Genomic DNA, 26,641 nt, shown 5'->3' on the forward strand with positions numbered 1-26,641 from the left:
GAGAGAGAGAGAGAGAGAGAGAGCAATATCGTTGCGCTCTTTTGTCTCGTAGAATGGTGGGGCGGGCACACACACATATGCTGCATATCACATGGATGTGCGCCCGCTTAAAAATCACTCCCCATTGGCCCACCCTTAATTGCCAATAACTTTTTAGGGGTGAGTCTGATCAAAAAGTGCAAGAGGACTTTTCTGCTCAGAATCACCCCCTGATCCTAGGGTGTTCAGATGTACATGTACTTCTGAAATACCCTGTATACGTCGAAGGTATGGGAGAAGACGCGGAATAGGGAATCCAACTACTCAAAGAGGTAATGTAGGAGGAGGCAAGAGTGGGCGTGACAGTACGCGCAGCTCGACACCATGGCAGTGGCATAATCTTTGAGATGAGTAAGCTCACCGAAAAGGGAGCCATCATGCGAACAAGAGGTAGGTGAAGGGGAACAAACTACATTTTCGATGATGATTTCACCTACGGCGAGAAAGAAGTGAAGAGCTGGCTAGACTTCTTGAAGAAAGAGGAAGATGGCCAGGGGAGAAGAGTTATTACGGGCTACCAAAATATAAAGGTCAATGGGAGTTGGTGGAAGTGGAATGAGAGTACGGAAAGACTCCAGAAAGAAGAAGATATGTGCACTGACAAAAACAGGACGCCAAAGAGGCTTTTCTGATGGAATTAAGACAGTAGTATGGACCGCAGCAGGGGGAAGAAAAATAAAGAACTCGTGGAAATTTCGGGAAGAATTTGACGTGGTCATCATCCAAAAAACCCTGGTGGGAACAGAGGAGAAAACAAATGGAAATAGATAAGCTCGATGCAAAATATACTTGGTGCGCGAACTCAGCAATTAAAATAAAAAAGAAAGCCAGATCAGCGGGAGGAACATTGGTAGGCATCAGGAAAGACACAAACCTCGAATGGAAGGTGGAACCATGGAAACTGGGGTTCATAATCAGTGAGCTAATCTTCACGCAAGGAAGACCAGGTAAAAGAATTACAGTATATAATAATGTGGGGGTTGCTGAGGTGGCATCAGAGATAAACCTACACCTAGAAGGAGCGTCCACCAGGGGAGGAACAGTGTTAGTTGTTGAGGACTGGAAAGCAAGAGTGGGTAGCTCTAACGGGTTAGACGAAGAAGAAATGGATATGTATGACTTACACAGAGACACACAGAACACAAAACTAGATGCAGAAGGGAGAAAACTACTCAACATATGTGATAAATTCGGTTTAATAATAATGAAGCGCTGTACGAATGGAGATCAAGAAGGAAAAATTACACACATCGGAAAAAAGGGTCACAGTCAGTCATAGACCTGGTTATCACCAATAACCCGGATTTTCAAGAGTTGATCGATAAGATGGAAGTGGTACCCAGACTGAACTCAGACCACATGGTGGTAGCTCTTCAACTTGGGGTATCAATCACCCGACTGCACCTCGAGGACACAATTGGAGAAAAAATCAACCAAACACAAGAAATGTTGATCTGGAGCAACGAGAAAAAAGAAGAGTACCAAAAGGCAGCCACCACCAAGTAGCAACGGCGTGAGGAAGGATTAGGACTGGAAGAACGTTGGAAAACAATCAGTCAATATGGCAGGGATACCCACTCAGCCTGGTGCTCTTCTGCATCTTCCTAGACGACATTGACGATTCATGGGAAAAGATGATAGGAAAAACAAAAAATTTTGCCCTGAAATAGGCCGATGACATAGGATTGGTGGCCGAATCAGCAGAAAAACTGACAGGAATGATCCAAGCTACGGAAAGATACGGTAAAAAAACAACGTGGAGATAAACGTCCAGAAGACACAAATAATGATCTTCAAGAACGGAGGGAAGAGAAAACTGGAAGAGAAATGGTATATTAACGGGACTGAGATTAAAGTGGTCAACTCTGTAAAGGATTTTCGCCGGTGCTTCACCAGCAATTATCCCAAACTATTTTGGCATTTTCTCGCCGAAGCGTCACACTCTCTCGCTGTTTCGAATCTCATTCGAACAACGTCCCCTCAGAATCCACTGTGAATTCATGCCACTGTCAGCTTGATCGAGAACCGGACTGAAGCGCATCCGCTCGACGCAAGCGTCCGTCACCGACTGTCTCGAAATCTCCTAGAGCCTTACCCCCTAGTCTGAACATCTCAGCGGCCGATGGGTCATCCGTTATCCCACCACCACCGATCAGCTCGACAGCAATCGAGAGGGCGCTAGTCCTTGCACCTAGCTCGTTGGTCTCTAGGCTAAGTCGATACCGCTTATAGAATCGCCTGGTTGGAACGCCTGTACGTCGGCCCAACAATCCCCAAACACAGCCAGGCGGGTTTCTAAGTATTGCGACAGCATATCGACGGCCAGTCTATAATGTTCAGATGCATGGTTTCACCCAAAACCACGCCTCTCGGCATTATTTCATTGGTTTACTCACCTTCGGCGCGGCTATTGCCGCCGTCCGATGTCGCTCTCATCTGCCTCTCGGCCTTTGCAAGCCGGTGGCAGATGTGGCTTCATATCATTTTCCATCCATTTTACGCACACTAGTATTATTAGTTGCGCAAGAGTAATATGATTACTCGTAACGAGAAAATTTCGTTACAACTACTTCAAGTACTTGGGTGTCTGGTTCACCACTAAGACCTCCTATGAGTTACACCTGAAGAAGATGGCCGGAAAACGACTGTCTCGAAACCATTAACTCCTGCTGGGGTCTACTGAAACGAACAGGAATTAACACACTGTGGAAAAGACTCTATCTGTACGACGCTTACCTGTTAAACAAATCAACTTTTCCAAGAAAGAAACTTTGAGAAACATCTAAAATTCATCTCAAAGAACATTTGTTTTTTCCAAATTTCTAATGCTATATCCCTTGTGGTCAATTAATATGAAAAATTACATTAATTTTTCGTCATTCTAAATTTGAATACATGTAAATTCTATTTTCATTTTTTAGGAATTTTTTCTACCTTTCCGATTTTTTTTAAATCTCCAACATTCGCCAAGTTATTAATTTGTAGAATTCTAACGAAAATATTGGTGCTCGAACACTCGCACCACCGACAGGTGCTCCCACCCCTCCTGTACCGCTCACCAATGAGCGATGACCTTCCGTAAATTCTTTAATGCTAAATATCGCTCCAAAAACTAAAAATATTAGAAAAGTTCGAAGAGCAAAGATTTTCTGAATCGAGTAAGTTATCAGTTCTATTACATAGAGGTCAGGAAGGATCAGTAGTATTTCTTTATATGATAAAATAGAGAATTGAAACAACGCAAAAATTTTCAGGGTTCACGAGGGTGACCCGGTTCACGAGAGTCGAAATAACGGTCTAAGGAAGTGTCACAAGGATCTAAATGAGAATCACAAGGGTCAAAATCAGAATCGAAACTATTGAGAGTCACTGCACAGTATTATAGATGAGTGGCACTGTCGAAAATTAGAATCACGTGGGTACAGGTTTCTGCATGTGTGAGTAACTCCGGTGTGTATTCTGTCGAGCACGGTGTGTGCAACTTTGTAAAGTCACTACCAAATATACGTTTTGTTAATATTATTCAGTGGGTTTTTCAATTCATTACTGAATAGGTTATGGGCCCAGGGGAGTAAAGAGTGGGAAGTTGTAGTCTAGACGGAGATTTACAGAGTAAAAAAAATCTGAAGTTATTTGTTTTTGTCGTGGAGAGTAGGTACGCGGAAAAAAGCCGTTATGGATATGTTCAAAACCGAGGGGAGTCAGCATGCAGCTTTACATCGGTTTAATGGCAAGAATTTTCGTTTGTGGAAATTTCAAATGGAAGCTGCCTTGAGAGGTCATGGATTAACAAATTATGTTAATGGAACATGAACAGGCTCCACGTGCTTGGAGTCAGAAATTCGCTAGTTTTTTACGAAGTTTCCAGTTCATCCAAAGTCAGGCTGATGAATGTCTGTTCATACGTAGAGTGGATGATGAGGTTGTCTACTTGCTCTTATATGTGGATGATGGACTGCTGTTGTCATCTAGCTTGAGAGTTGGAGAATCAATTTTGGAGTATTTGTCAGAGAATTTTGGAATGATACGGGGAGATGGGAAATACCATGTTGGTTTGGAGACAGTGAGAAATATACAAGATAAGTCAATCTACATTGGACAACGAGTTGTATACAAAAACTTCTGGAGCGGTTTTACATGAGTGAGACAAAAGAGTCATCAGTACCAACAGATCCAGCAGTCTTTCTGTCAAGGAATGAGGGCTCTGGATACAGTCACTTCCCTTATCGTGAGTATGTGGGCTCATTGATGTTTTCAGCCATTTCAACAAGACGCATGATAATATCGCATTTGCAGTAGGACAGGTTAGTCTTTTTCTTGAAAAACCTAGTTCAACTCATATTATTGCAGTTAAGAAAATTCTAAAATATCTGCGGAAGAGTCCAGGGCTTGGTCTCATTTATGGAGGAACTGGTTCGAATCTGATGGGTTTCACAGATGCAGACTTTGCGAGAGATATTGATAATCAGAGGTCCACAACTGGGTATGTGTTTATGCTTGCAAACTATCCAGTTACGTGGTGTAGTCAGAGACAAAAGGTGGTTGCTGTCTCTACAAATGAAGCAGAATATGTGGCAGTTAGTGAGGGAACACGACAGGACTTCTATAATTAATTTCTCACTTTGAAGAGTGAAGAAACCATGAATGGAACAAATATGCCTGCTAGACAGTGACTAAGCTGTTGGACATATATGATATTCCACCTGGCCAGTGTGACATTTCTAAGGAGATTTTCTCGTTACGGGTTGAAATCCCCTTGAATAGTTGACTGAGCTCTTTGAATTATAATAAGAGAGACAGGAGGAGATATCTAGAGGCGGTTGACAGAGCCGCGACTGGATGAGAAGAGCCACAGACCGATGAAAGGCTGAACGCATAGCGGTTTTGGGTGGAACCGCGACCCCTGGAAGTCTAGAGAACGTTACTAGACTTCCGCTATTTTAGAACTCACCCAGCTGTGTTTGGGGGGAAAGTGGCCCGACGCATAGGGGTTCCAACTGGCCGATTCTAAAGGCTGTGTCGGGATAGACTAGGGACCAACGTAGCCAGGTGAAAAGACTGGTACCTCCGTGATCCCGTCGGGTTGACTGGTGGAGATAAGGTAACGGAATGACCTATCGTCGTCGAGATATCCAGACGAGGAGGGAAGGCCCTAGTGAGATTCCAAGTTAGTCGGACGCGGACGCTCAAGCGGGGATGTCGGAAGGATTTATCCGGAGTAAATTGTGGTGTTGGCTTGAAATATCGCCAGGGACTGATGGGCAAATAGCTCAGCGTTGCCAGGTGCATAACTGATGGTAGCGAACGTAGGGGAATGCTCCTGCATTCCCCGCAATCGGAAAAAAAAGTTATTTCGGAACTCTTAGTGACGACTTTGTTGTTTCCGGCGTTATCTAGTCTCGACGGAACGATTTCAGGCGTATGGGCCCGTAGTTCTGGAGTAGAGTAATCCTCCTGTCGGCCCGACCATACGTCGACATTTTTAGTACTAACCGGAGACAGTGATGCGCGATGACCGAAGCGGTAACTGGTGGTTGAGAGTGTGGGTGGTCGTAGCGTGGATAACGTAGTTCCACCCTGGCCAGATCAGCCTCTCAACGTCCCAGGCTCTGCGGAGTTACGGCTGATTCGCAAATAATCCTGGAACTCTCCCGAGTAGAAATATTCGGAAGAAGGACGCCTACTGGAGGAGTCGAAAAATACCCCAGAATAGATGTGAATAAAATTCACTGGGGTAATTAGGCTGCAAGGCCTAATACACGGCTTGCAAAGGCTCGTGACGATGTGATGGGAATACTCCTGGTCGACCTCGCCCACTCTACCGTGTCACACTGATGCTCGCTGGGCAACCTGTTGTCCAGCCACAAAAGTCCTCTGAGTGGACGAGTTTGCCTCAGAGGCCGGTTTTCGTTGAACCTTCCGTAAAGGTCCGGCTGGCGCCCAACATACGAGCGATAGAGACGGCTAAAAAGTAGTTTAGATTTTTTCCTGGGTGAACCCGGGAAAATATCCTTACAAAATGGCGCCCAACGTGGAGCCACGCCAATGGAGTAGAAGGAAAATCCTGAAAAATGGGTAAGTGAAAAAATTATCGTAGAGATAATACGAGAAAAATCGAGAAATTGATTTTCGTCGGAAGTTAACGAATTTTATTTATTTCTCGAAAAGGGGAAAAATAAAATTCGACACGCACGAAATTTCTGTCGTGGATAGATTTTCTCGGAAACTCAATGTACTGTTTCCTCCACACCCGGGGGAGATGGCCTTGAGGGGACGGGTTTGTTTTTCGTGGTGCGGACCGCCGAAGAAGCCCAGCAGGGTAAGTCCCCTCGCCCAGAGGTTGAAGATAACCTCCAGGGTATAACGCCCCTGAAGGAAAGGAGAGTGTAGGGACAGAAAGTGCCACAAGGCACCGAGGAAGTCCCTAACCTTAATCTCACTGCCCTTTCTATTACAGATCGGGCATCGACGGAGCCAGAACAGACCGAAATGGCTTTACTGCTGGCGATGGACGAGGATGTGGGCGAAATTCCCTCACCTGCGTTCGAGCCAATAGGAGCAGTGTCGCAGGTGGTGGAAATCTCTACCACCGCTCCTTCCCCATCTGCGAGGACGCCGCGGGTGAAAAACCCCGAGTATAAGGAAGCTTTGGCGAAGAGTTTGGCGGCCATGATGGTCGAGAACCCCGAGTTGATGGCAATGGTGCTCGCACAGTTGCCCCTAGTCAGCCCGGGGCCCACCATATCGGCTGTGTCGCCGCCTCCTTCCCAGGAGCAGATGGAGGTCGAGGACGAAAAGTCCTCTTACGTTTGGGTGACCAAGCACGGGCGAAAGGCCCGTGTAACGAGTCCCCAGGCGAGGAGCACCCCTACAGCCTCACTGCTGATCTCCGAGGCCAAGGAGAAGAGCTCCAAGGCCGAGGGGAAACTGCCGAAGGGCAGAAAGGAGTAGAGATCGGGGCGAAAAAACCCTGAGGGGAAAAGCCTCGATGCTGAGGCGAGGAAGGTATACCTCCATATGCTTCAGCACGGGGGGAAGGCACCGCAGAGGCAGTTCGGGTGAAAATCCCCAAACAAAAGGCTTCTGAAGACGAGAGGATGACTCAAGAGTCACCTCTCGTCGACTGCATCCCCAGGGTTGAGGAAACCCAACGGGAAACGAGGAGGCTCCCCGTTCCAGCACGAATGTGTTGGAATTGCAGGAGGGAGGGGCACAAGGGCCGAGACTACCCTGCGCCTTACAAACCGAACTGCAAGAAGTGCGGAATACCGTGTCCAGGGCCCTGTTGCACGCCCTGTAACGAGAAATACAAGGCACAGGGATCCTGGTGTACGGCGTTTGGGTAGAACATCTCGAAGGCCGACTTAAAGCGGCTACAGAAGCAGCAGAGAGCAGAGAACAGGGCAGAGGCTGCAAGAAGCCCCGCCCCGCACAGGCAGGACTCACCCAGAGGAGGAGGGCCGAAAGACGCCCACAGGAGAAGAATGGCCCACACTACGTGGTCAAGGATGAAAGATTCCCTGATCACGAACGGGAGAGGGTTGAAACACACCAGAGACGAGAATGGTGGGTGAGACTCACCAAACTCCGGAGGAAGGAGAGAAGAGCCCTAGAACGAGCTGCAAAGCTCGCACTCGACAAGCAGAGGGCCGGAACGGAGGGTGGAAACCCCTCCGACGCCACAGGAGAGGCCCACATGGAGACCTCCTCCTAGAGAAAATGGAGCGAAAAACCCACCAGTTTTTTTTTGTAGAAATTTTTTTTTCAATATTTTTTTGTTTCCCGACATTTTTTTTTTGACTGGAAGAAAGGAAACCCCTAGTTTGAAAGATGACCAGGGCAATTTCCTCACCTGAAAAGGTGTAAGAATGCCGGAAACTGCACCGGATGAAGAACAGGCGAAGGAAAGGGGCGAAAGCCCCAAAACAAAAATCATCCACTCTTGCATGCGAAATTGGTTAGTAGACGCCATTTAGCGCCTCCCCGATAACTAACAACTGCCGGTAACGCACCCCACTTGGACGACGGTCGGTAAAATAGGTTACTTCGGTTCTGACTGAAGAGATAATTACCGACTGGTGGAAAATGCCGTCAGATGGCGCCACCTCAGTTGAAATACTACTGAGAAGAGGGAGGGGAGGAAAGAACCCCTGCAATCCCGGTCGAACCGAAAGGTTCAGAAGTGGATCCCGAAAAGGGAGCCAAGAAGAGAACGCAGGAGAGTCGCACTGAAAAAGTGACGACCTCTGAAAATAGTGGTCAGGAATCCGAGACTGGAAAAGTCTTGAGATCAAAATCAGAGACTCTCAGCGAACAGAGCGTTAAAAAGCCAATCAGTCCGTTGGCGACGGATTGGAGCCTTCCCTTGCCGAAGAACAGGCCAAGCTGAGGGGGTGAAAGGTCACCAGATAACGTAGCCTCCCGAATGACGGCATTAAGGGCGTTCGCTGAAGAAGCGAAGAAATTAGAAGAACAGCTCCTGGCTTCAGGGCTGATAGGAGCTACAGCCCTTCCCCGCAGAGGGCGAGGGAGGCCAAAAGGCAGCAAAACTACTAGCCGAAATGCTAGTGAGGCCACGACGTCCACGGAAGGAATTTCGGGGGTGACTGTAACAAACGCCACACCAACGGCCGAGGAAATACTTGCTCAGGTGCAAAAACTGAGCACGGAAGTGAGGGGACAATTGGGGCCAGCAATAGCTAACCCTCGAGAGAAAGTCCGAGAACCAGCACCTGAGGTTCCGAGACAGTATCCCACAAATTCTCCAGGGCGCACAGCCCTGAAAAATGATTTTGGGACAAATGAGCGATACGAACGCCGCAGAGAGCGTCGTAGACAAGCCTTCGAATCAAGTATGACGGAGAGCGATTTTTACGGCCGTGAAGATCGTAGGATCGCTGTGAAAACTCCGGCAAAGCCCTGGATTATTTGACCAGGTGGGGCGTAACGTTCTCTGGGGAACCAGAGGAAGACATGGAGGATTTTATCTCCACAATAAATGAAGCGAGATACGCAATCCGTATGCGAGAAAGAGACCTCGTAAAAATCCTGAGAGGGGTCCTGAAGGGAAATGCCCTCACGTGGTACCGCCATGTGGAGGTTTTCTCTTGGGAGGATGCATGCCATGCTCTCTGGGAACGTTTTGGAGCACTGGATTTCCAGCAGGCATTGCATTAGAAAATTTCCTATCGCCGACAAGGCGCCGAGGAAAGTGTAGGCACGTTCATAGCAAATATGAACGGATTATTTTTCACCAGAATGTCCAAAGGGCCGTCCAAAACCGTCAAACCGGCAGCGTAAGTGACGAAAATTCATCTGCGCCGCCGGTAATCTCGGATGGGATGGAAAGTCACCCGGTGGAAGAGGTTGAAAAATCCTCAGAAACTGGAAGTGAGGAGATCTCAGGGCGAAATCCCAATCTAGAGATCGAGAAATGTCTCGCAGAGGGTAGAAATGCCCGAGACAGTAAAAGAGGAATCCCGAGAGGAAAAGAGGGAAGAAAAACTCTCTCTAGACTCCATGACGGACCCGATAGCCCTATCATCGTCGGAGATAGAATCTGACCTAGAGTTTGTCAGACAGGCAATGAAGGAAGGCAAGACGTTTGCCTTTCATGTGAATGTTGAAATTCACGGAAGAAAGATACGCGCTCTAGTGGACTCAGGAGCATCTCGTACCTTCGCTGAAGAAGCGGGGATCGAGCTGCTGAGCGAGCTAGGCATCAGCGCGAGGAGAATACCACCGAGAAGAGTTCTAGTGGCGAATAGCCAGCTAGAAGTGGTAAAGGAAGCCTCTAAAATACCTCTGGTATTAGGGGGAAGAACCGTCACTGTTGAAATTCTTTGGATGGCTTCGCTATCCGAGGATTTCATACTGGGATTGGATTTTCTGAAAGAAGCCCGGATGGTCATTGATTTCTTTGACCAGTCCTGATTCCTTAGAGATAAACCTGACGAAACATTTAAGTTTGTCTCAGTGGACAGAGCCTGCCACATAACAGTATGCAACGGCCTGAAAGTACCTGGAGAAAGTACCTGGATGAAAAAATTCCAGTGCATGAAGGAAGTCTTCTACTTTCCAAGCTGTCACCACACAAAATCGATGTGGAAGGGCACGAAGCGATCCGACAATGGGTCCGTATCATGTTTGAACACATTAAATTATCGATGCAGAAAGAGGCAGATGAGATGCTCCGCGATGGAGTTATCAAACCATTCAAAAGTGAGTGGAATAGTCCCGTGTCGATGGTAAAGAAAAGCCAGCGGAAAGTATCGATTTTGCATCGACTTCCGTCGGGTGAATGAAGTAACCAAAAAGGATGTTTACCCGGTTGCAAATATGACCGGCATCCTTGATGAGTTACGACAGGCCAATTACATCACGATACTCGATCTGAGTGCCGCGTATTGGCAAATGCCTTCGGCAGAGGACTCGAAAGAGATCACTGCATTGACGGTGCCGAGAAGAGGTTTTTTTTCAATTCGAACGCATGCCGTACGGATTGACAAATGCCTCAGCCACCTTCCAAACAGCCCTGGACAAATTAATCGGGTCAGAAATGTACCTCCACATTTTCGTGAACCTGGATGACATAATTACTGTCTCCAGAACATTTAAGGAACACCTCTCGTGGTTGAGAGATAACGGTCCTACAATAAATCGAGAAGAGCGTTTTCTGTCGCTCCGAGGTGAAACACCTCGGGTTCGTCGCAAACAGCCAAGGACTTACAGGTCGATCCCGAGAAAACATCGGCAGTCGTGGATTTTCCCGTGCCGAAGAATCTGAAACAGATTCGCCGTTTTCTGGGAATGGCATCCTGGTATCGACGATTCATACCAGAGTCTGCAACCATAGCTCAGCCGCTGACACTTCTGACGAAGAAGAATCAGTCTTGGGTATGGAATGAAGAACAGCAAGGGGCCTTCGAAGCGCTGAAGAAGCATTTGACGTCGGTTCCGACTCTTGCTTGTCCCGATTTTTCACTGCCGTTTACCCTGCAAACGGATACAAGCAGTGTGGGACTTTGTACTGTACTCACACAAGTAGAGGATGGACAAGAGCGCGTTATAGCATACGCTAGTCGCTCATTATCCGACCCTGAAACAAGATACACGGTAACTGAGCAGGAATGTTTGGTAGGTGTATGGGCAATTATGAAGTTTCGCTGTTACTTGGAGGGCTATCCCTTCACAGTGATCACGGACCACAGCGCCTTAAGGTGGCTTCATAATATCAAAAACCTGGCTGGAAGGCTGGGAAGATGGAACCTCCGGTTATTAGAGTATAATTATAAAATCATACGCCGGAATGGCGCCCTTCACCACGTACCTGACGCTTTGTCACGGGCACCGGAAGGAGCGACTGATCTACTCACGATAGCCGTGGATACCGGAGACCAATGGTATCAATGGTCCACCGCTGTCGAGAAGTAGAAAGAGTTCCCGAGAAATATCCCACGTGGAAGGCCTCGGAAGGGTTGTTATACCGCCATAGACCAAAAACAATTGCCTCAGTGGACAACCAAGATCTCAATGAGTGGAAGTTAGTTCTCCCTCGAGAGATGAGACGTGACGCCATACGGGAATGCCACGATCTACCGCAGGCGGGACACCAAGGTGTAGATAAAACCTGCCAACGCTTGGCCAATCAATGACGTATAACGTGATGACGTACGTAAGTTCGTGTCACGAATGTCAGCGCTGTAAAGTGCAACAACAGGCTCCGATAGGCCAGATGGGACCTCGAGCAATTGAAAAAGCATGGTCGAGAATATCGGCGGATATCATGGGCCCTTTACGCGTAGTAAAGCGGGACACCAATATATCCTAGTCATCCAAGACTTCTTTACGAAGTTGATAGAAGTTCGACCATTGCGAAAAACAACTGCTGCGACGATACGGAAAGCATTCAAGGAAACCATCATTTATCGATGGGGAGCTCCAAGAGGATTGCTGACCGATAATGGAACCGAGTTTATAAATAAGGACTTGAAGAATTTCGCTACTTCAACCAACATGAAGCACTGAACAACACCACCGTATCACCCGCAGGCGAAGCCCACTGAAAGAGTGAATCGATCAATAAAAGCTATGATATGATCGTACGTAGATCAGGATCACCGTGATTGCAACTCTCATTTGGATACATTTCGTTTTGCATACAATGCAGCTCAACACAGCTCCCTGAAAGCAACCCCGGCTTTCGTAAATCTCGGGTGAGAGCCCGAGCCACCGAATTCACTGAGACGAAAGTTGGAGGGAGATGTTGAAGTTGAAGAAACTCCGACAGAAGCCTGGGTCGAGCGCACAAAGCGCCATGATACCCTCAGATTGGCCTTTAGGCATGCATTAGCCGAAGCTAATGATCGACAAGCACAAAGTTATTACTTGCGCCGGAGGAAGGGCGAATTCGAGGTCGGCGAACTAGTCCTAGCATCGTTCAGCGTCCTTGAACAAACCGTTCAACGGACCTTTCGTGGTGACTAAGAAACACTCCAGAAACTTTTACCAAGTTTCTGATATGACGGGTCGTAATACCAAAGACTGCGCTATAGTGAACATGAAGCCCTATAGGGAAGCTTTGCAAGATCCCCCGACGGAAAAATCGGAAGGCGAAGAGTAGTTACTCCTGGAGGGTTTTGACTTTAAAGTGTAGGTTCCGGGGCGAAACCTCTCTTGAGGAGGGAGGTGTGTAACGAGATTTTCTCGTTACGGGTTGAAATCCCCTTAAATAGTTAACTGAGCTCTTTAAATTATAATAAGAGGGACAGGAAGAGACATCTAGAAGCGGCTGACAGAGCCGCGACTGGATGAGAAGAGCCACAGACCGATGAAAGGCTGAACGCATAGCGGTTTGGGTGGAACCGCGACCTCTAAAAATCTAGAGGACGTACTACACTTTCGCTATTTTACAACTCGCCCAGTTATGTTTGGGGGAAAGTGGCTCGACGTACAGGGGCTCCAACTAGGCGACTCTAAAGGCTGTGTCGGAGTAGACTGGGGACCAAAGTAGCCAGGTGAAAGGACTGGTACCTCCGTAATTCCGTCGGGTTGATTGGTGGGGATAGGGTAACGGAATGATCTATCGTCGTCGAGATATCCAGAGTAGGAGGCAAGGCCCTAGTGAGACTCCGAGTTAGTCGAACGCGGACGCTCAAGCGGGGATGTCGGAAGGATTTCTCCAGAGTATATTGTAGTGTTGGATTGAAATATCGCCAAGGACTGATGGGCGAATAGCTCAGCGTTGCCAGGTGCATAACTGATGGTAGCGAACGTAGGGGGATGCTTCTGCATTCCCCGCAATCGAAAAAAAGAGTTATTTCGGAACTCTCAGTGACAACTTTGTTGTTTCCGGCGTTATCTAGTCTCGACGGAACGATTTCAGGCGTATGGGCCCGTAGATCTGGAGTAGAGTAATCCTCCTGTCGGCCCGACCATACGTCGACATTTTTAGTACTACCCGGAGACAGTGATGCGTGATCACCGAAGCGGTAACTGGTGGTTGAGAGTGTGGCTGGTCGTAAGGTGGGTAACGTAGTTCCACCCTGGTCAGATCAGCTTCTCAACGTCCTAGGCTCTGAGGAGTCCCGACTGATTCGCAAAGAATCCTGGAACTCTGCCGAGTAGAAATATTTGAGAGAAGCACGCCTCCTGGAGGAGTCGAAAGATACACCAGAGTAGATGTGAATAAAATCACATAATTAGGCTGCAAGGCCTAATACACGGCTTGCAAAGGCTCGTGACGATGTGATGGGAATACTCCTGGTCGACCTCGCCCACTCTACCGTGTCACACTGATGCTCGCTGGGCAACCTGTTGTCCAGCCACAAAAGTCCTCTGAGTGGACGAGTTTGCCTCAGAGGTCGGTTTTCGTTGAACTTTCCGTAAAGATTCGGCTGACGTCCAACATACGAGCGATAGAGACGACTAAAAAGTAGTTTGGATTTTTTCCCTGGGTGAACAACCCGGGAAAATATCCTTACACATTTTACATAATCTCGTCTTGACTTATTTATTTCAATATCCGATAATCATTCTAGCACTAAAAATTCAAGAATAATGCAAGTGAATAAATAATAAATGTAGCTCTTTCATACAGCTGAAGATACAGGTATTCATACCTCATAAAATAATCATCTAATAATTTTTATAATAATTTGTAGCATCTTTGACTCTTACAATTATGCATGGGTATGGTAGACTATTTTTAGCATTGAATGTTGCATGTATTGTACCATGATAAAAATCATGTACTGTTCCTCGCCTGAACTGATCGGGGATCATGGGGGGAAAATTAGTATCTTACCCCAGCGAGGAGTCGGATCACCCAGGGCCACAATTGTCATTTTATTTCTTTTATTTACCTTCTTTTCATCATTCTCTCAAACTCTGTCGATCGCGCTCACCGTGAGTTACGTGAGCTTCGTGACGAGGGGAGTGGAGCGGACCATCGGGAATGGCTACAAGACAGCTCTATAGCTGAGGAGCAACACACCGACGAGCACGCACACACCGAGTCTAGGAACTCACATCACGAAGGATGCGAAAGACGATCGTCGCACGCCAGCAGGCATCTCAGGCCTCTACGTGCAAACCCCCACCAGCTCACTGATGGATCGGTGGCACAAGGCCGCCCAGTAAAAAACCGATGCTACAACATTGAGGGAGCATCGGATTATGTTGGCTTCTGCACCGCTCAATGCGCATCACATCCACCGACCGCGAGGCGCAAGTCTCAGTTGCTGGGACTAAGAAATTGGGAATTAGAACCATTTTAAAAATGCTAAAGTCAAAATTGTCGAATCACCTGGATTCTTCGCGCTTCATCACGTGATCGGGTGGGGGCAGGAGAGATTGAGAGGTTCCTCGGGGCGATGTACGGCCCCGACGAACACTTTTCGCTGGGATTTGTTCAGCTAAAGTCGCTCTGTGCATTTCAAGTTTCTTTCGCTCTTCGAGCTTATTTGCCTAAATGGAAAAAATTAAAGTACTTTGTGGTGTTGTGCCCAAATTTTCCGGCCTTCTTTTCCGACGTCGCCGTACTGAGGGTCCAGACGAGTCTGCCTGGTGTTTCTCGCGGAATCACGGTGAGGGTCGAAATTTTTTTGTGAGTGTACGCGTACTTCTCGTAGGGAATCCACTCCGGCGCCCATTTTGGGGGCCGTTTGAGAATGTACTCGAGTCTGCTTGTGACGCGGCACTCTGTAGCCTTAAGCTACCTCATGAGTTAATTTTTATTAGGATTATTACTACTTGATTACTATCACTATTTTTTTTGTGTGTGGGGAAAAACTGGTCCTAACTCATTTAATATGTCGATCTTCCCCAATAACTTTCCGTGTCGTGGCTCTCGCGTCGTCGTCGCGTACGGGTGATCCTCGCGTACTAGCGTCTCCCACGCATCTTTAAAGTTATTATTATTTCTTTGATTTAGTTATTATAAATAAGTTAATGACATTTTTTTCTTTCGGTTTTGTTAATTTCACTTAGGGTTAAGTATTGATGCGTGCCTGCTTCAATTAGTTACGGAATCCATATTGCTTTTTTTTTATATAATTTGGTTTGTGTAGCGTCTGTGCTCGTGGGAGTTTCCTCCCGCACTTTTACATAAAATTCTACGTTGACTATCGTATGGACGAGTAAAGGGTCCTTACCGTAATTCATTGATTAAAAATATAATTTTTTTTTTATTATAAAAATTTGCATAGTGTTGAGTTACGCTCATTGCAGCCTGTTCCCACACGCCTCCGCGCTTATCTGAGCTAGTCGTGGAACGCGTCTCAACGGTATGACCTTGTCCTTTGGCGGTTAAAAGGACTGGCGCCCCTTTTGGCATTTTGTCTCCTCTCGCTTATCCCCGTCGTTCACATTCCGGGTTGAGAGAGTCCAAAGGGTCGCTGAAAATTCGTGGAGAACCACGCGTCTGAATCCCGCAGATGCGCTTGGAAAATTACCTCACAGTATATAAATTATTTACCTATTTTTCGTGGGATTTTGTACTTTTCAGGCCGGATTTCTGCGAAACTTACTACACCGATGTGAACCCCGAAACTCAGTTTGTATGTATGTATGGTTTGATTAATTTGTGTAGAAGACATCAGAACGAATATTAAAAAAAAAAAATCAAAATCGGTACTCTAGTTTTTAAAATATGCGCAAAAAACGGTATAAAAACCAATCGTCTTTTCTCAAAAACTATTGGACCAATTCGACTCAAAGTTTGGCACAAAGTTAATCTGTATTAAGACTTATAAGACCTATAATCTGACAAAAGTTCAGATTTTTTGAAATTACCTTAGCAACTTAATTAGTCGATTTTGTAGAAATAGACCACTGGGAAAGTAGCGCTACGCGTGTTCACATACAGACTTGGCCGCCACACTTTCTATTTTTACGTTTAAAACCATTCTACATCATTTCAATCAAAATTCGAAAATGAGAAAATGAGGACAATTACAAGCTTCAATGGAGTTATCACTATTTGAATGGGAGAAAAATCGAAAAAGTATTACTTTGCTCACAGGGTGTATTGAATAATCCCTACAAAAGGAAGTTTGCCGTTTCACATGCAACATCGGAAAAATCGGCAATAGTATTGACGATGCTGAGGGTTTCGAGCGGGTTCAGTTCGCTCAAAATATTCCTCACACTTGTAACTTGTTAAAACAATGAACTGACGTATGGTTTTCATACCTCATTTTTACTCAGTTCTTCTTTCCCTCCTTCCCCCTTCTGAATCATAACATCGATTTCCGACAACGGCGGCCTGCCATCAACACTTTCTTCGATTTCTTCCGAATGAGTCCTCTCCATATCTAAAGCCAAATAATTGATCTCCTCTTCTCTCCCCCCATTATCAGACTCTTCTTTATTCTTATTAGCCCACCGTCCTCGCCTCCTACGCTTCTTCTTCCCCCAAGGTTTAGGTTTCTGCACAAGAATGCTCTCATATCCCTTCGGTTTCCCTCGTTTACCACTGGGAATCGCTACATACTTGCTCTTCGTCATTCGGTTACACTTATCAGGACAATCCAACTCCACCTCATGAGGCCCAAACAAATTCTGACAGACCATCAACTTCTTACAAATACTTTTACAGAAATCAGCGACCATCTCCCCTGATGTCACCACAGCAACATTCGCCCTGTATGTATTATTTTTGTGTTTAGCCTTGAGGACCTCTAGATGATACCCGGGATCAGGTTTTGTATCACACTGAAGAACTTTAAGAATCCTAGCACTCCTATACCCCACAGAAACGATCATAGAAAGAACTTCCCTCATAACTAGAATCACAGGACCAGGACCTACAGCTTTAGGAAGTGTGGCTAACTTTCCTTTTGATATCATCGGCCCCGTACAGCATCGATAATTAAAATAAATCTTTGGACACCAGAGAGACGATCTGGGTTCGGAAATTGGAATATCCAATAATGGTTTTATGTTCTCCTCCTTCTCCGGTTTTCCCAGTTTTTTGCAGACTTCCACATAATCTCGTGGAGGTTTTAGAGGATAATGATTGGACTCACACCAGCCTACAGGAAATATTTGAAGAGAGTGCATGTGAACAATGTGATCAACTCGACAGTCAAAATAATCCAAGGACAGAAATAAGAGATCCTCAATGATTTTCGCAATGTGAGCAGCACAGATGATGTTCTCGTTCCTTGGATCCACTGCTTCCAATCTCATTCCCTCCTCAAACCCCGCATCAACAGCTGATTGACGATGGGGGAAAAGGTCAGTATGGGCAGCTTCTGATTCGGTTTCTTTCAGGTACTTTTTCCAATCAAAATCTTCAGAATTTGATTTCCAGTTTTTTGGGGGTGAGAATTTGATATTGTGCCTCTTTGCCCAGTTGATGGGGAAGATGTAGGGGTGGGTGGAGGTACAGAGCCAAGTGGTTTTTTCGGCGCTCTCGTATTTTCTGGAATCTACGTTTGTGGCCTGGATGTTTTCCATGTTGTCGATTTGAACGAGGAAATATGTGTCGTCATAAACTTTCACTACTGTGGCTGGATATATGCGGGTCCTGTTAGTAGGGCAAAGAGCTTCCAGCTTTATCCCGAGAGTGAATTGATGAGTTGGGTAGGCGGGAGGCTCTAAGAAAATATTCGCGGGAGTTTGAAGCGTTTTTTGAGAGGATTCTATCACTTCTTTCCATTCTTCGTAAGGATGAGCGTCGACGATGGAGCTCGGGGGCTCTAGAAACCATTTGGGGCTGGATCTGGAGGTAAATCCGCAATGGTGGAGTGACTCTGAGGTACAAAATATCCAGAAGTCTTTGAAGTAACTACCGGGGGTGTCATAGCGTAGTAGAAGTCTTCCTCCAATGTTTTCAATAACCTTGGATAGAATAATTATTAGTTTAGGCATATAAGTGGTTCACTTAGTTGAAAATGGTGCAACGAGATGTGTACGTGTCTTCATTATGGCTGCTAATCATCATTAAATACATAACTCAACAATCTAGAGTTGAAATTAAATGGATGTAGAATTTTCATTAATTTAGGCATTATTCAGAGGAAGAGTCATGAGAATTGAAGGCAATATATCGCATGTCTAAGAGCAAAAGGTCGTAAACGCCAAAAAGCTACTTTCCGAATTTCTTAAAACCAGAAAGTCGTATCTCCACTCATTTTTTCTGCAATTCTGCGTGAAAATACTGGAGAAACTTATTATAATACTTACCTTTTTAGATTGATTATGAGCTGCATATACGACCTTTTGCCTTTAAATTTTGTCCTCAGAAGTCGAGACTAACCTAAAAGCAAAAGGTCGTAAAGACAAAGTTTGGGATTTTTTAATTTTCCTTTCCGTAGACAAGTTATACCTTCAATATTACAGTTGATCAGTCAGTGATAGTCACGAGAAGTTATCAGTGTCTTTGATTATGCTCCAATAATTATATCGACAACTTCATAATATAATTTGTGTGAACACCGCATCTCCATTTTTTATCCAGATTCGTATATTTCGGAACATGGTAAAAACTTTCTAAATGTTTGTATCTTCTGGACATTTTTTGTTCGCTAATCACTCCTTAAGATCGCTTCAGGTTCTCTTCAGGACCTGAAGCGATCTTTATTTTAAAGGATCCAACAGGGCAGTGATCGGAAGAATCCCGCGTACTCTCGAGGGTCAAATGGGAGAGGCAGTGGATTAGCTTTGGAAACTAGTTTCTCAATTTTCTCCAATTCTTAAACTTTATCCTTGGTGGGATAAAAAAACTAACAAACTTGGGGATTGTTTTTAAGAACAAATATTTTCTAAAACAAATTCTGAATTTTCCTTAATTTTAGAAGATTTTTAGATTGAATTTTTTTGGTTGTGAATTGAGAATACGGCCTTTTGCCGGAGAAGGCCATTTTTGGCATATACGACCTTTTGCTTTTAAACACGTGATATTATTAGAAATAATATTCATGTTAAGAGGTGCCTTCGAGATATATGTCTATAAACCTCTCAATTTCCGAAATATTGGATAATGAATAAACTTCGAACTAGTTTTTCACTCATCTTCTTCCACCATATCACAAGAACATTGAGGATAAAGTGATTAATAAACGTACTGTTGCCACCCAGAGCTTGTAGGGATGCTGAAAGTCACCGAGTTCAATCTTCATACCCTGTTTTATTTTCTCAGTCATGCTCAATCCTTCCTGAAAAAAATCAGAATATTTTTCACGTGCTCGATTAACTGATTGGAGAAAATACGCATCATATAAAAATGTCCAAAAATAAAGTTCTACAAAAATGTACATAATTTCCTAGTAGGTGAATGGTCAGGCCCAGTAGCTGAATATACGCATAAAAAATCATAACGTTGGATGAGAAAAACAACAATCCACTCTGAGCGTATCAATTTTATCCTCCTAAGCTGTAACGGCAACCCGTGCATGTGTTAAATTTTGAAATTGTCCTCGTGTTTAGAGTTAACAATTTTTGGAAACCAAAAAACGTCAATGCGTTATTATATTGCGCACTACCTGAAGCTTTTTGGTTTCTAAAAACTGATACCTATGAGCACGAGAACGATTCTGAAATTGAACACATGCAACGGGTACCGTTACCTCTTGATGGTGGAGAATTGAAATTTCAAATGAAATTTCAAAGTCTTCCGTTGATCAAAATAACTATTGAGGGACTTTCAATATAGCCATGGTGTTTGAAATCCTGCCTAAATTGTGCCTGCCTAATTATTCGGGTCAAGTCGTGATTCATCGAAAACAGCCGAAATATATCATTTTTGCTCGCCTTACGAGCAATCACATGACGGTGAAACTGGCCTCCCATTATCCAAGTTTGAAAATGGAAAATTTTGGGAGGGACTGTCCATCAAATGATCCGGAATTTGGAATTTTTTTAAAAATACAATACGTATCATGAAATTTTTTTGAAACATGCAAAAAATTTTCTCAAAATGAATAGTTCGCGATCTACTGTTTTTTATGGAGCTAAATGTATTTTTGGATGGACAGACGAGTTTAACCTCCCTTCATCCAGAATGTCCTTTTTGCTTCCCAATGGAAGCCTTGTAATCGATGATTTTTACGATCTCGTCATTTTGCTTGGAAATGATGTAGAATGTCATGAAACGTGAAAATGTGATATTTTTAGAAAATGTATGTATGTATGTTAGAATGTGTATGCCGATTTTCGGAAATTTTTTATAAATCCCCCTGAAAAAAGGACTAAAGTTTGAGCTAAAAATCTGAAATATTGTCGGACAATTGGTATTACTTTGGAGCATTTGTGGGTCCAAGTTCAGCTTAATCGGCCCACTAGTTTCCCAGATATAGCAATTTCTCAAAAATCTGTTTTCCTTAATATCTCATAAACTACGTGACCGAATTGAAGTTCTTTGACGAGAAAGTATTCTTTACGATGATATCTATCGAATCAAATCAAAATATTGCTACGTAACTAGGGTCAGTTTAGTAATAATCTGCATTTTCCATTTTTACTCGGAAATCGTTGTGGAAACGATAACTCGCCGAAAATTCAAGATAGGAAGTTAAAATTTGGTAGGATTGTAGCTCTTATGATAGTACAGAACTATGTTGTTTATGAGCTGAATCGGATAAGTAGTTTAGAAGATATTTCACTTTTTGTGAAAAACTATTATGCTTAATATCTCCTAAACTACTGGGCCGATTCACTTTTTTTTTCAAAATATTTGTTACGATATCTACTATCAAACTTAATCAAAATATGTATACCCGCCCATACAAAATTTTCGAGATATCAGCGTTTTTCTAATTTTTTCATTTTAAATTTAATGTGATGTCCATAATCAATGGCGTCAAGCTTGGTCCAGTCATCTGAGATTCTGGGTAGTAATTTGTATTATGAGCCCACAGTTATGTACAAAATTTTGTGTCAATCGATTCAGTACATCCGGGCATAGAGCAATTTATCCGAAAATCTTGNGTCCTTTTTGCTTCCCAATGGAAGCCTTGTAATCGATGATTTTTACGATCTCGTCATTTTGCTTGGAAATGATGTAGAATGTCATGAAACGTGAAAATGTGATATTTTTAGAAAATGTATGTATGTATGTTAGAATGTGTATGCCGATTTTCGGAAATTTTTTATAAATCCCCCTGAAAAAAGGACTAAAGTTTGAGCTAAAAATCTGAAATATTGTCGGACAATTGGTATTACTTTGGAGCATTTGTGGGTCCAAGTTCAGCTTAATCGGCCCACTAGTTTCCCAGATATAGCAATTTCTCAAAAATCTGTTTTCCTTAATATCTCATAAACTACGTGACCGAATTGAAGTTCTTTGACGAGAAAGTATTCTTTACGATGATATCTATCGAATCAAATCAAAATATTGCTACGTAACTAGGGTCAGTTTAGTAATAATCTGCATTTTCCATTTTTACTCGGAAATCGTTGTGGAAACGATAACTCGCCGAAAATTCAAGATAGGAAGTTAAAATTTGGTAGGATTGTAGCTCTTATGATAGTACAGAACTATGTTGTTTATGAGCTGAATCGGATAAGTAGTTTAGAAGATATTTCACTTTTTGTGAAAAACTATTATGCTTAATATCTCCTAAACTACTGGGCCGATTCACTTTTTTTTTCAAAATATTTGTTACGATATCTACTATCAAACTTAATCAAAATATGTATACCCGCCCATACAAAATTTTCGAGATATCAGCGTTTTTCTAATTTTTTCATTTTAAATTTAATGTGATGTCCATAATCAATGGCGTCAAGCTTGGTCCAGTCATCTGAGATTCTGGGTAGTAATTTGTATTATGAGCCCACAGTTATGTACAAAATTTTGTGTCAATCGATTCAGTACATCCGGGCATAGAGCAATTTATCAAAAAAAATTTTTTTTTTAAAATTACACATCGTCATTTTATCAATGATTTTCATCTCTATATGACTTAAAAAGTCATAACAAGAATTTATGGTTTTTTGTATTTGATGAAATGTCATATCTATGACCGAAGTAGGAGTTAAAATTTGGTAAAATTGTAGCTCTTATGACATTACAGGATGAAACTGTATAGCTCTGACAGAATCAGAGGTCGGTGTGGTTTATTCCCCTTATCAATATGAATAGCTTTTTGAGTAGTTATCATCTGTGAAATTGTACGGATCCATTCGGAAGCTTATTGCCAATGGAATTGGTAGAAAAAAAAAGTAAATGTCACATGGCTTCTGCCAAAAAGGCTTACAACCCTGCTTGTTTTATTATCGGGGAAATTGTTGAAAAAAACTACAACTTTTTTTATATATTCTCTAAACATCTCCCCATCGATTTCCACCCCAATAAGCAACGATCTAATTGTTCAACGATCAGAAGAAAAAAGAATGGTCTCGTTGAAAATGTACGTTATCGTAGGCTCGAAAAATTCAATACTTTTGGGGGTCGGAGATTTTTAAAAAATCCCAAATTTTATCTACATACGCTTTAAACATCCCCCTATAGATTTATACCCCTATGAGCAACGATCTTCGTGATGCAATGATTATTTAGAAGGAATAGTAGAGTGTTTGTAATTAAAAGAAGATAGAATTTATTCAATTAAAAACGTATCAACACCTGCACTTTCATGTTACGAATGACGATCAAACGAACATCAGAAGTGTTACGTACGAACATTTGAAATTCGATCGTTTTCCTTTCGCATACTTATCTATTTCCAATAGATCTAATTTTTCAACGATCCAAAGAAAAAAAAATGGTCTCATAGACAACATTCGTTTTTGGAGGGTCGAAAAAATCAATGTTTTTGGGGGTGGTAAATTTTTAAACAATCTCAAACTTTTTCTACATACTGTCCAAACGGGTTGCGGTCACAACACCTAGATTTGGAATATCGAGTACACTAACTATTAAAATTTAATTCCCTAGAAAACGGTATGGTCTTCATTGCAGTCAAGGTTAATCGGACAATACAAGGAAAAAAAGGCTGAGTAGTGACTCAATCATTGAATTAATGATAAAATACAAATTTCTGAAAAAGAGTTAGATCCTTGCATGCATAGAATTATGTTCATCCTGTTATATAGAAGAAAATTATTATATTTATAATCCCAATGTGATGCCATATTTACTATACTGAAAAATTTTCCAATAAAGTCGTCTTCCTAACAAGAACTAATTATTCATTCGTCTTCTATGTGTGCTTTATCATGATAAATATAATTAACGTGGCCATTGAGAAAATTTCTCGATCATCTTGAAAATTCGTCGGGGAAAAGAAATGTTACGAAAGCTGATACGAAGGAAAGAATACAACTAATACTATTCCATACCGTACTTGCACTGTCCTCAAAATGTAGATGAGAATATGCTACGTGATAAATTTTATCTTACGATGATATGACATTAAATCTAAACAGCAAATTGAATAAGCAAATATTGACATGATAAAATGGGTAAATTCAGATATGGGACTAGGTATGTAATGCGTGATGTAAATCAGATATCAATATTAAATTACTGAAACTGAGATTGCAATAGATCAGTAATAACATCGATATTTTTTTGGTTGTTTGAAAAAATACCATAATCTTATGTGAATTCAATTTGCGACTGCAGCATTTCCATTTTAGAACATTTGTTTAGGACATTAGAACAGCTGTGTACATTTTTGTATGGATTATTTATTGATGTTTGTTATCCGCAACTACGCTTGATTATATCAAGTTAATTTAGTGGATGTTATTAGATTGAAATCCATGAGAAACACATGAAAAGACTGAGAAGATGACTATACGGGTTCCCGCGAAAACTGTTCAAAAAATGTTATGCCGAAATTCCATTTGACCGACTTGTGTGGGTAATGCAGGGAACTACGGTCGATAATACAAAAAACTTTGCGTAGGTGTCTTACCAGAAGAGTCATTCCTCATGGAATATTTAAATATTGAAGAAAACAACATTATATTGAAATTCTATCGAATATTTTAATATTCGATATTCGTGAGAAATTTAATTGGGTAATTCGTTGCTTTTCTGTGTATTTTTTCGAATAGAAATGTTCACAAAAAATATTTTATATATGAAGTATCAAAATCATTCAATTGAAATACAATTACAATTACAGTTAAAATTGAAATATTTTCCATTCCTCAAGCGAAATTTTCGAGATTTTTTGCTTGTTCATTTCGACAGGAGAAAAATGAAGCGAAAAAAAATTGGGCTCAGAAATTCATATAGTAAATACCTCAATACAATAAATTTCACAGGAAGATAAAACTGTTGTTTCTTGCCTATAAAATGGTTTCTATTAATGAAAAATAGACTCTATTAAGTATTCCTGATATTTTCAGTGTAGGGACAAAATGCTTCTTTCGTTTGACGCATACTCGAAATATCTGGACCACTAGAAAACTACTCATAAAGAATTTCAAAGGACCCAAAAAAGAATTCAAACATTTTTCGATAAATCCGATAGATTTGATTTTTTATAGTTTCTCATTTTTGCTTCCGGATGGAAGCATTGAAATCGTTTAACTTTAAGTTTTGGATTTTTTGTGTTACATCGACCCGTTATGATTCAAAAAGTCCGAAAATGCAATATTTAGACCGTGTCCGTACGTATGTGTGTAAGTATGAATGTGTATTGGCGTCATAATAACACTCCCTCAGTTATCTTCTGAAGTGGATAAAACAGAGCCCGCTATACCATTCGACAAAATCGCAATTCTGCAGTATTTTTCAATGTCTCATTCGAATAATCTCAAAATACAAATAAGACTAAAGACTTGACTCTTTGATTGCAGTAGTTGTGTTCCTGTTGTACTACCCGAGTGGAAATTCTGTTCAGGTCTCGATCAGAAACTGATCAAGTCCGATCCAAAATTCTGATCAGGCATGTTACGCCTCTGCCTGATTATGTTTTTCCACTAGGGTATATTAAAATTATGTCAAGTTTAGCTATCTATGAATATAGATTTTTTGGTGTTATGTTTATTGCTACAATTTGAAGATTTTACTAGTTTAGTTCCTATCAGCAGAACAATGCAAAAGTTTTCAAAATTTGCTATTCTTATTGAAGAAATTTTAGGGCTACAGGCCAGCAAAAATTTTTCAAACAAAATGAATTGGAAGAGATATTATTCTCATGATTGTTTTCTTGAAGACATCTATATGCATAACGATTCTGAATTAGATAAAACCATAAAATACCGCTGTTGTCCCGTGGCCATACTCGAGCTACTATTAATTACCTCATAGTCATTCAATTTTTTGATTGTAAATACAAGTGAGAGTCTATTCGTTGATCATGAGTAACCATACCTCGAAAGATAAATTAAAGCGATTTTCAATTGGAGGCATTAAGTCAGACCGTTGTCTAGAATATTTCGTATTCAAATGTTTAACATAATATTCATTCATGGGTGCACTATATCACACCTTTAGAGGAAAAATATGATAGTTGGTTATAATATTATTACAATTCCTAAAAATAGTATACTAATAATCGTAGGTCTACATCACCTCAATTACAAAAAAAAATTGGATCTGAATTCCACAATTGTAATTAAATCGATAGAACCGATTATTTTTCGATGTATTGTTAAGGTTTGAGAAAAAAAAATCTAATGCAAAGACTCATGCAAAAAAATTACATCACCTAATTCAAAGTGTCAGCCGAAGATGCAATTACTCTTCAATTTCATCACTAACTCTGAGAATAGTGGTAAGTGACCGAGAAGCGGATTGGTGGGTGGAAAATGATCGGCAGATGAAAAAGAGGTGGCATGTGGAAAAGGGGCGGTGGGTGGAAATGGTTGTCGGGTGGAAAGTCGGTGGTGGTAATAAGAAATAACTACATAACGCACAATTTATAGGATTAGATAAATTATTTATTCAGAAATTATTCTTATTGTCTAGGATACATAATTTTCTTAATTGTAAAGAATGATGATGATAATGATGATGATGATGATGATGATAATTATTATGATTATTATTGATCAATTAATGAAGGTACATAATTTTTTTAGTGGAACGCTGATTACAATGTAAAATACCTTTGCCAGATAAGCTTTGAAAAGGTTTACTTAAATTTTTACGATTACAATTTCTGTTTTGAGTAATTTTTTTGTAAAGGGATAACGA

At 42.2% G+C, this 26,641-nt stretch overlaps 1 protein-coding gene across 1 annotated transcript in view; it reads right to left on the minus strand.

The window, feature by feature from the left end:
- Positions 1 to 26,641, minus strand: part of LOC107044488 (scm-like with four MBT domains protein 1) — a 55,399-nt gene that overhangs the window by 8,972 nt on the left and 19,786 nt on the right. The window contains exons 3-4 of the mRNA XM_015266378.1: positions 19,611 to 19,700; positions 16,732 to 18,384 (exon numbers count right to left, since the gene is read on the minus strand). Coding sequence (XP_015121864.1) covers positions 16,732 to 18,384; positions 19,611 to 19,700 — 1,743 coding nt within the window. The remainder of the gene's footprint in view (positions 1 to 16,731; positions 18,385 to 19,610; positions 19,701 to 26,641) is intronic.

The sequence above is a fragment of the Diachasma alloeum genome, unplaced genomic scaffold (assembly GCF_001412515.2).
Source record: "Diachasma alloeum isolate Michigan unplaced genomic scaffold, Dall2.0 Dall_scaffold_00750, whole genome shotgun sequence".
In the NCBI taxonomy this organism is placed as follows: domain Eukaryota; kingdom Metazoa; phylum Arthropoda; class Insecta; order Hymenoptera; family Braconidae; genus Diachasma; species Diachasma alloeum.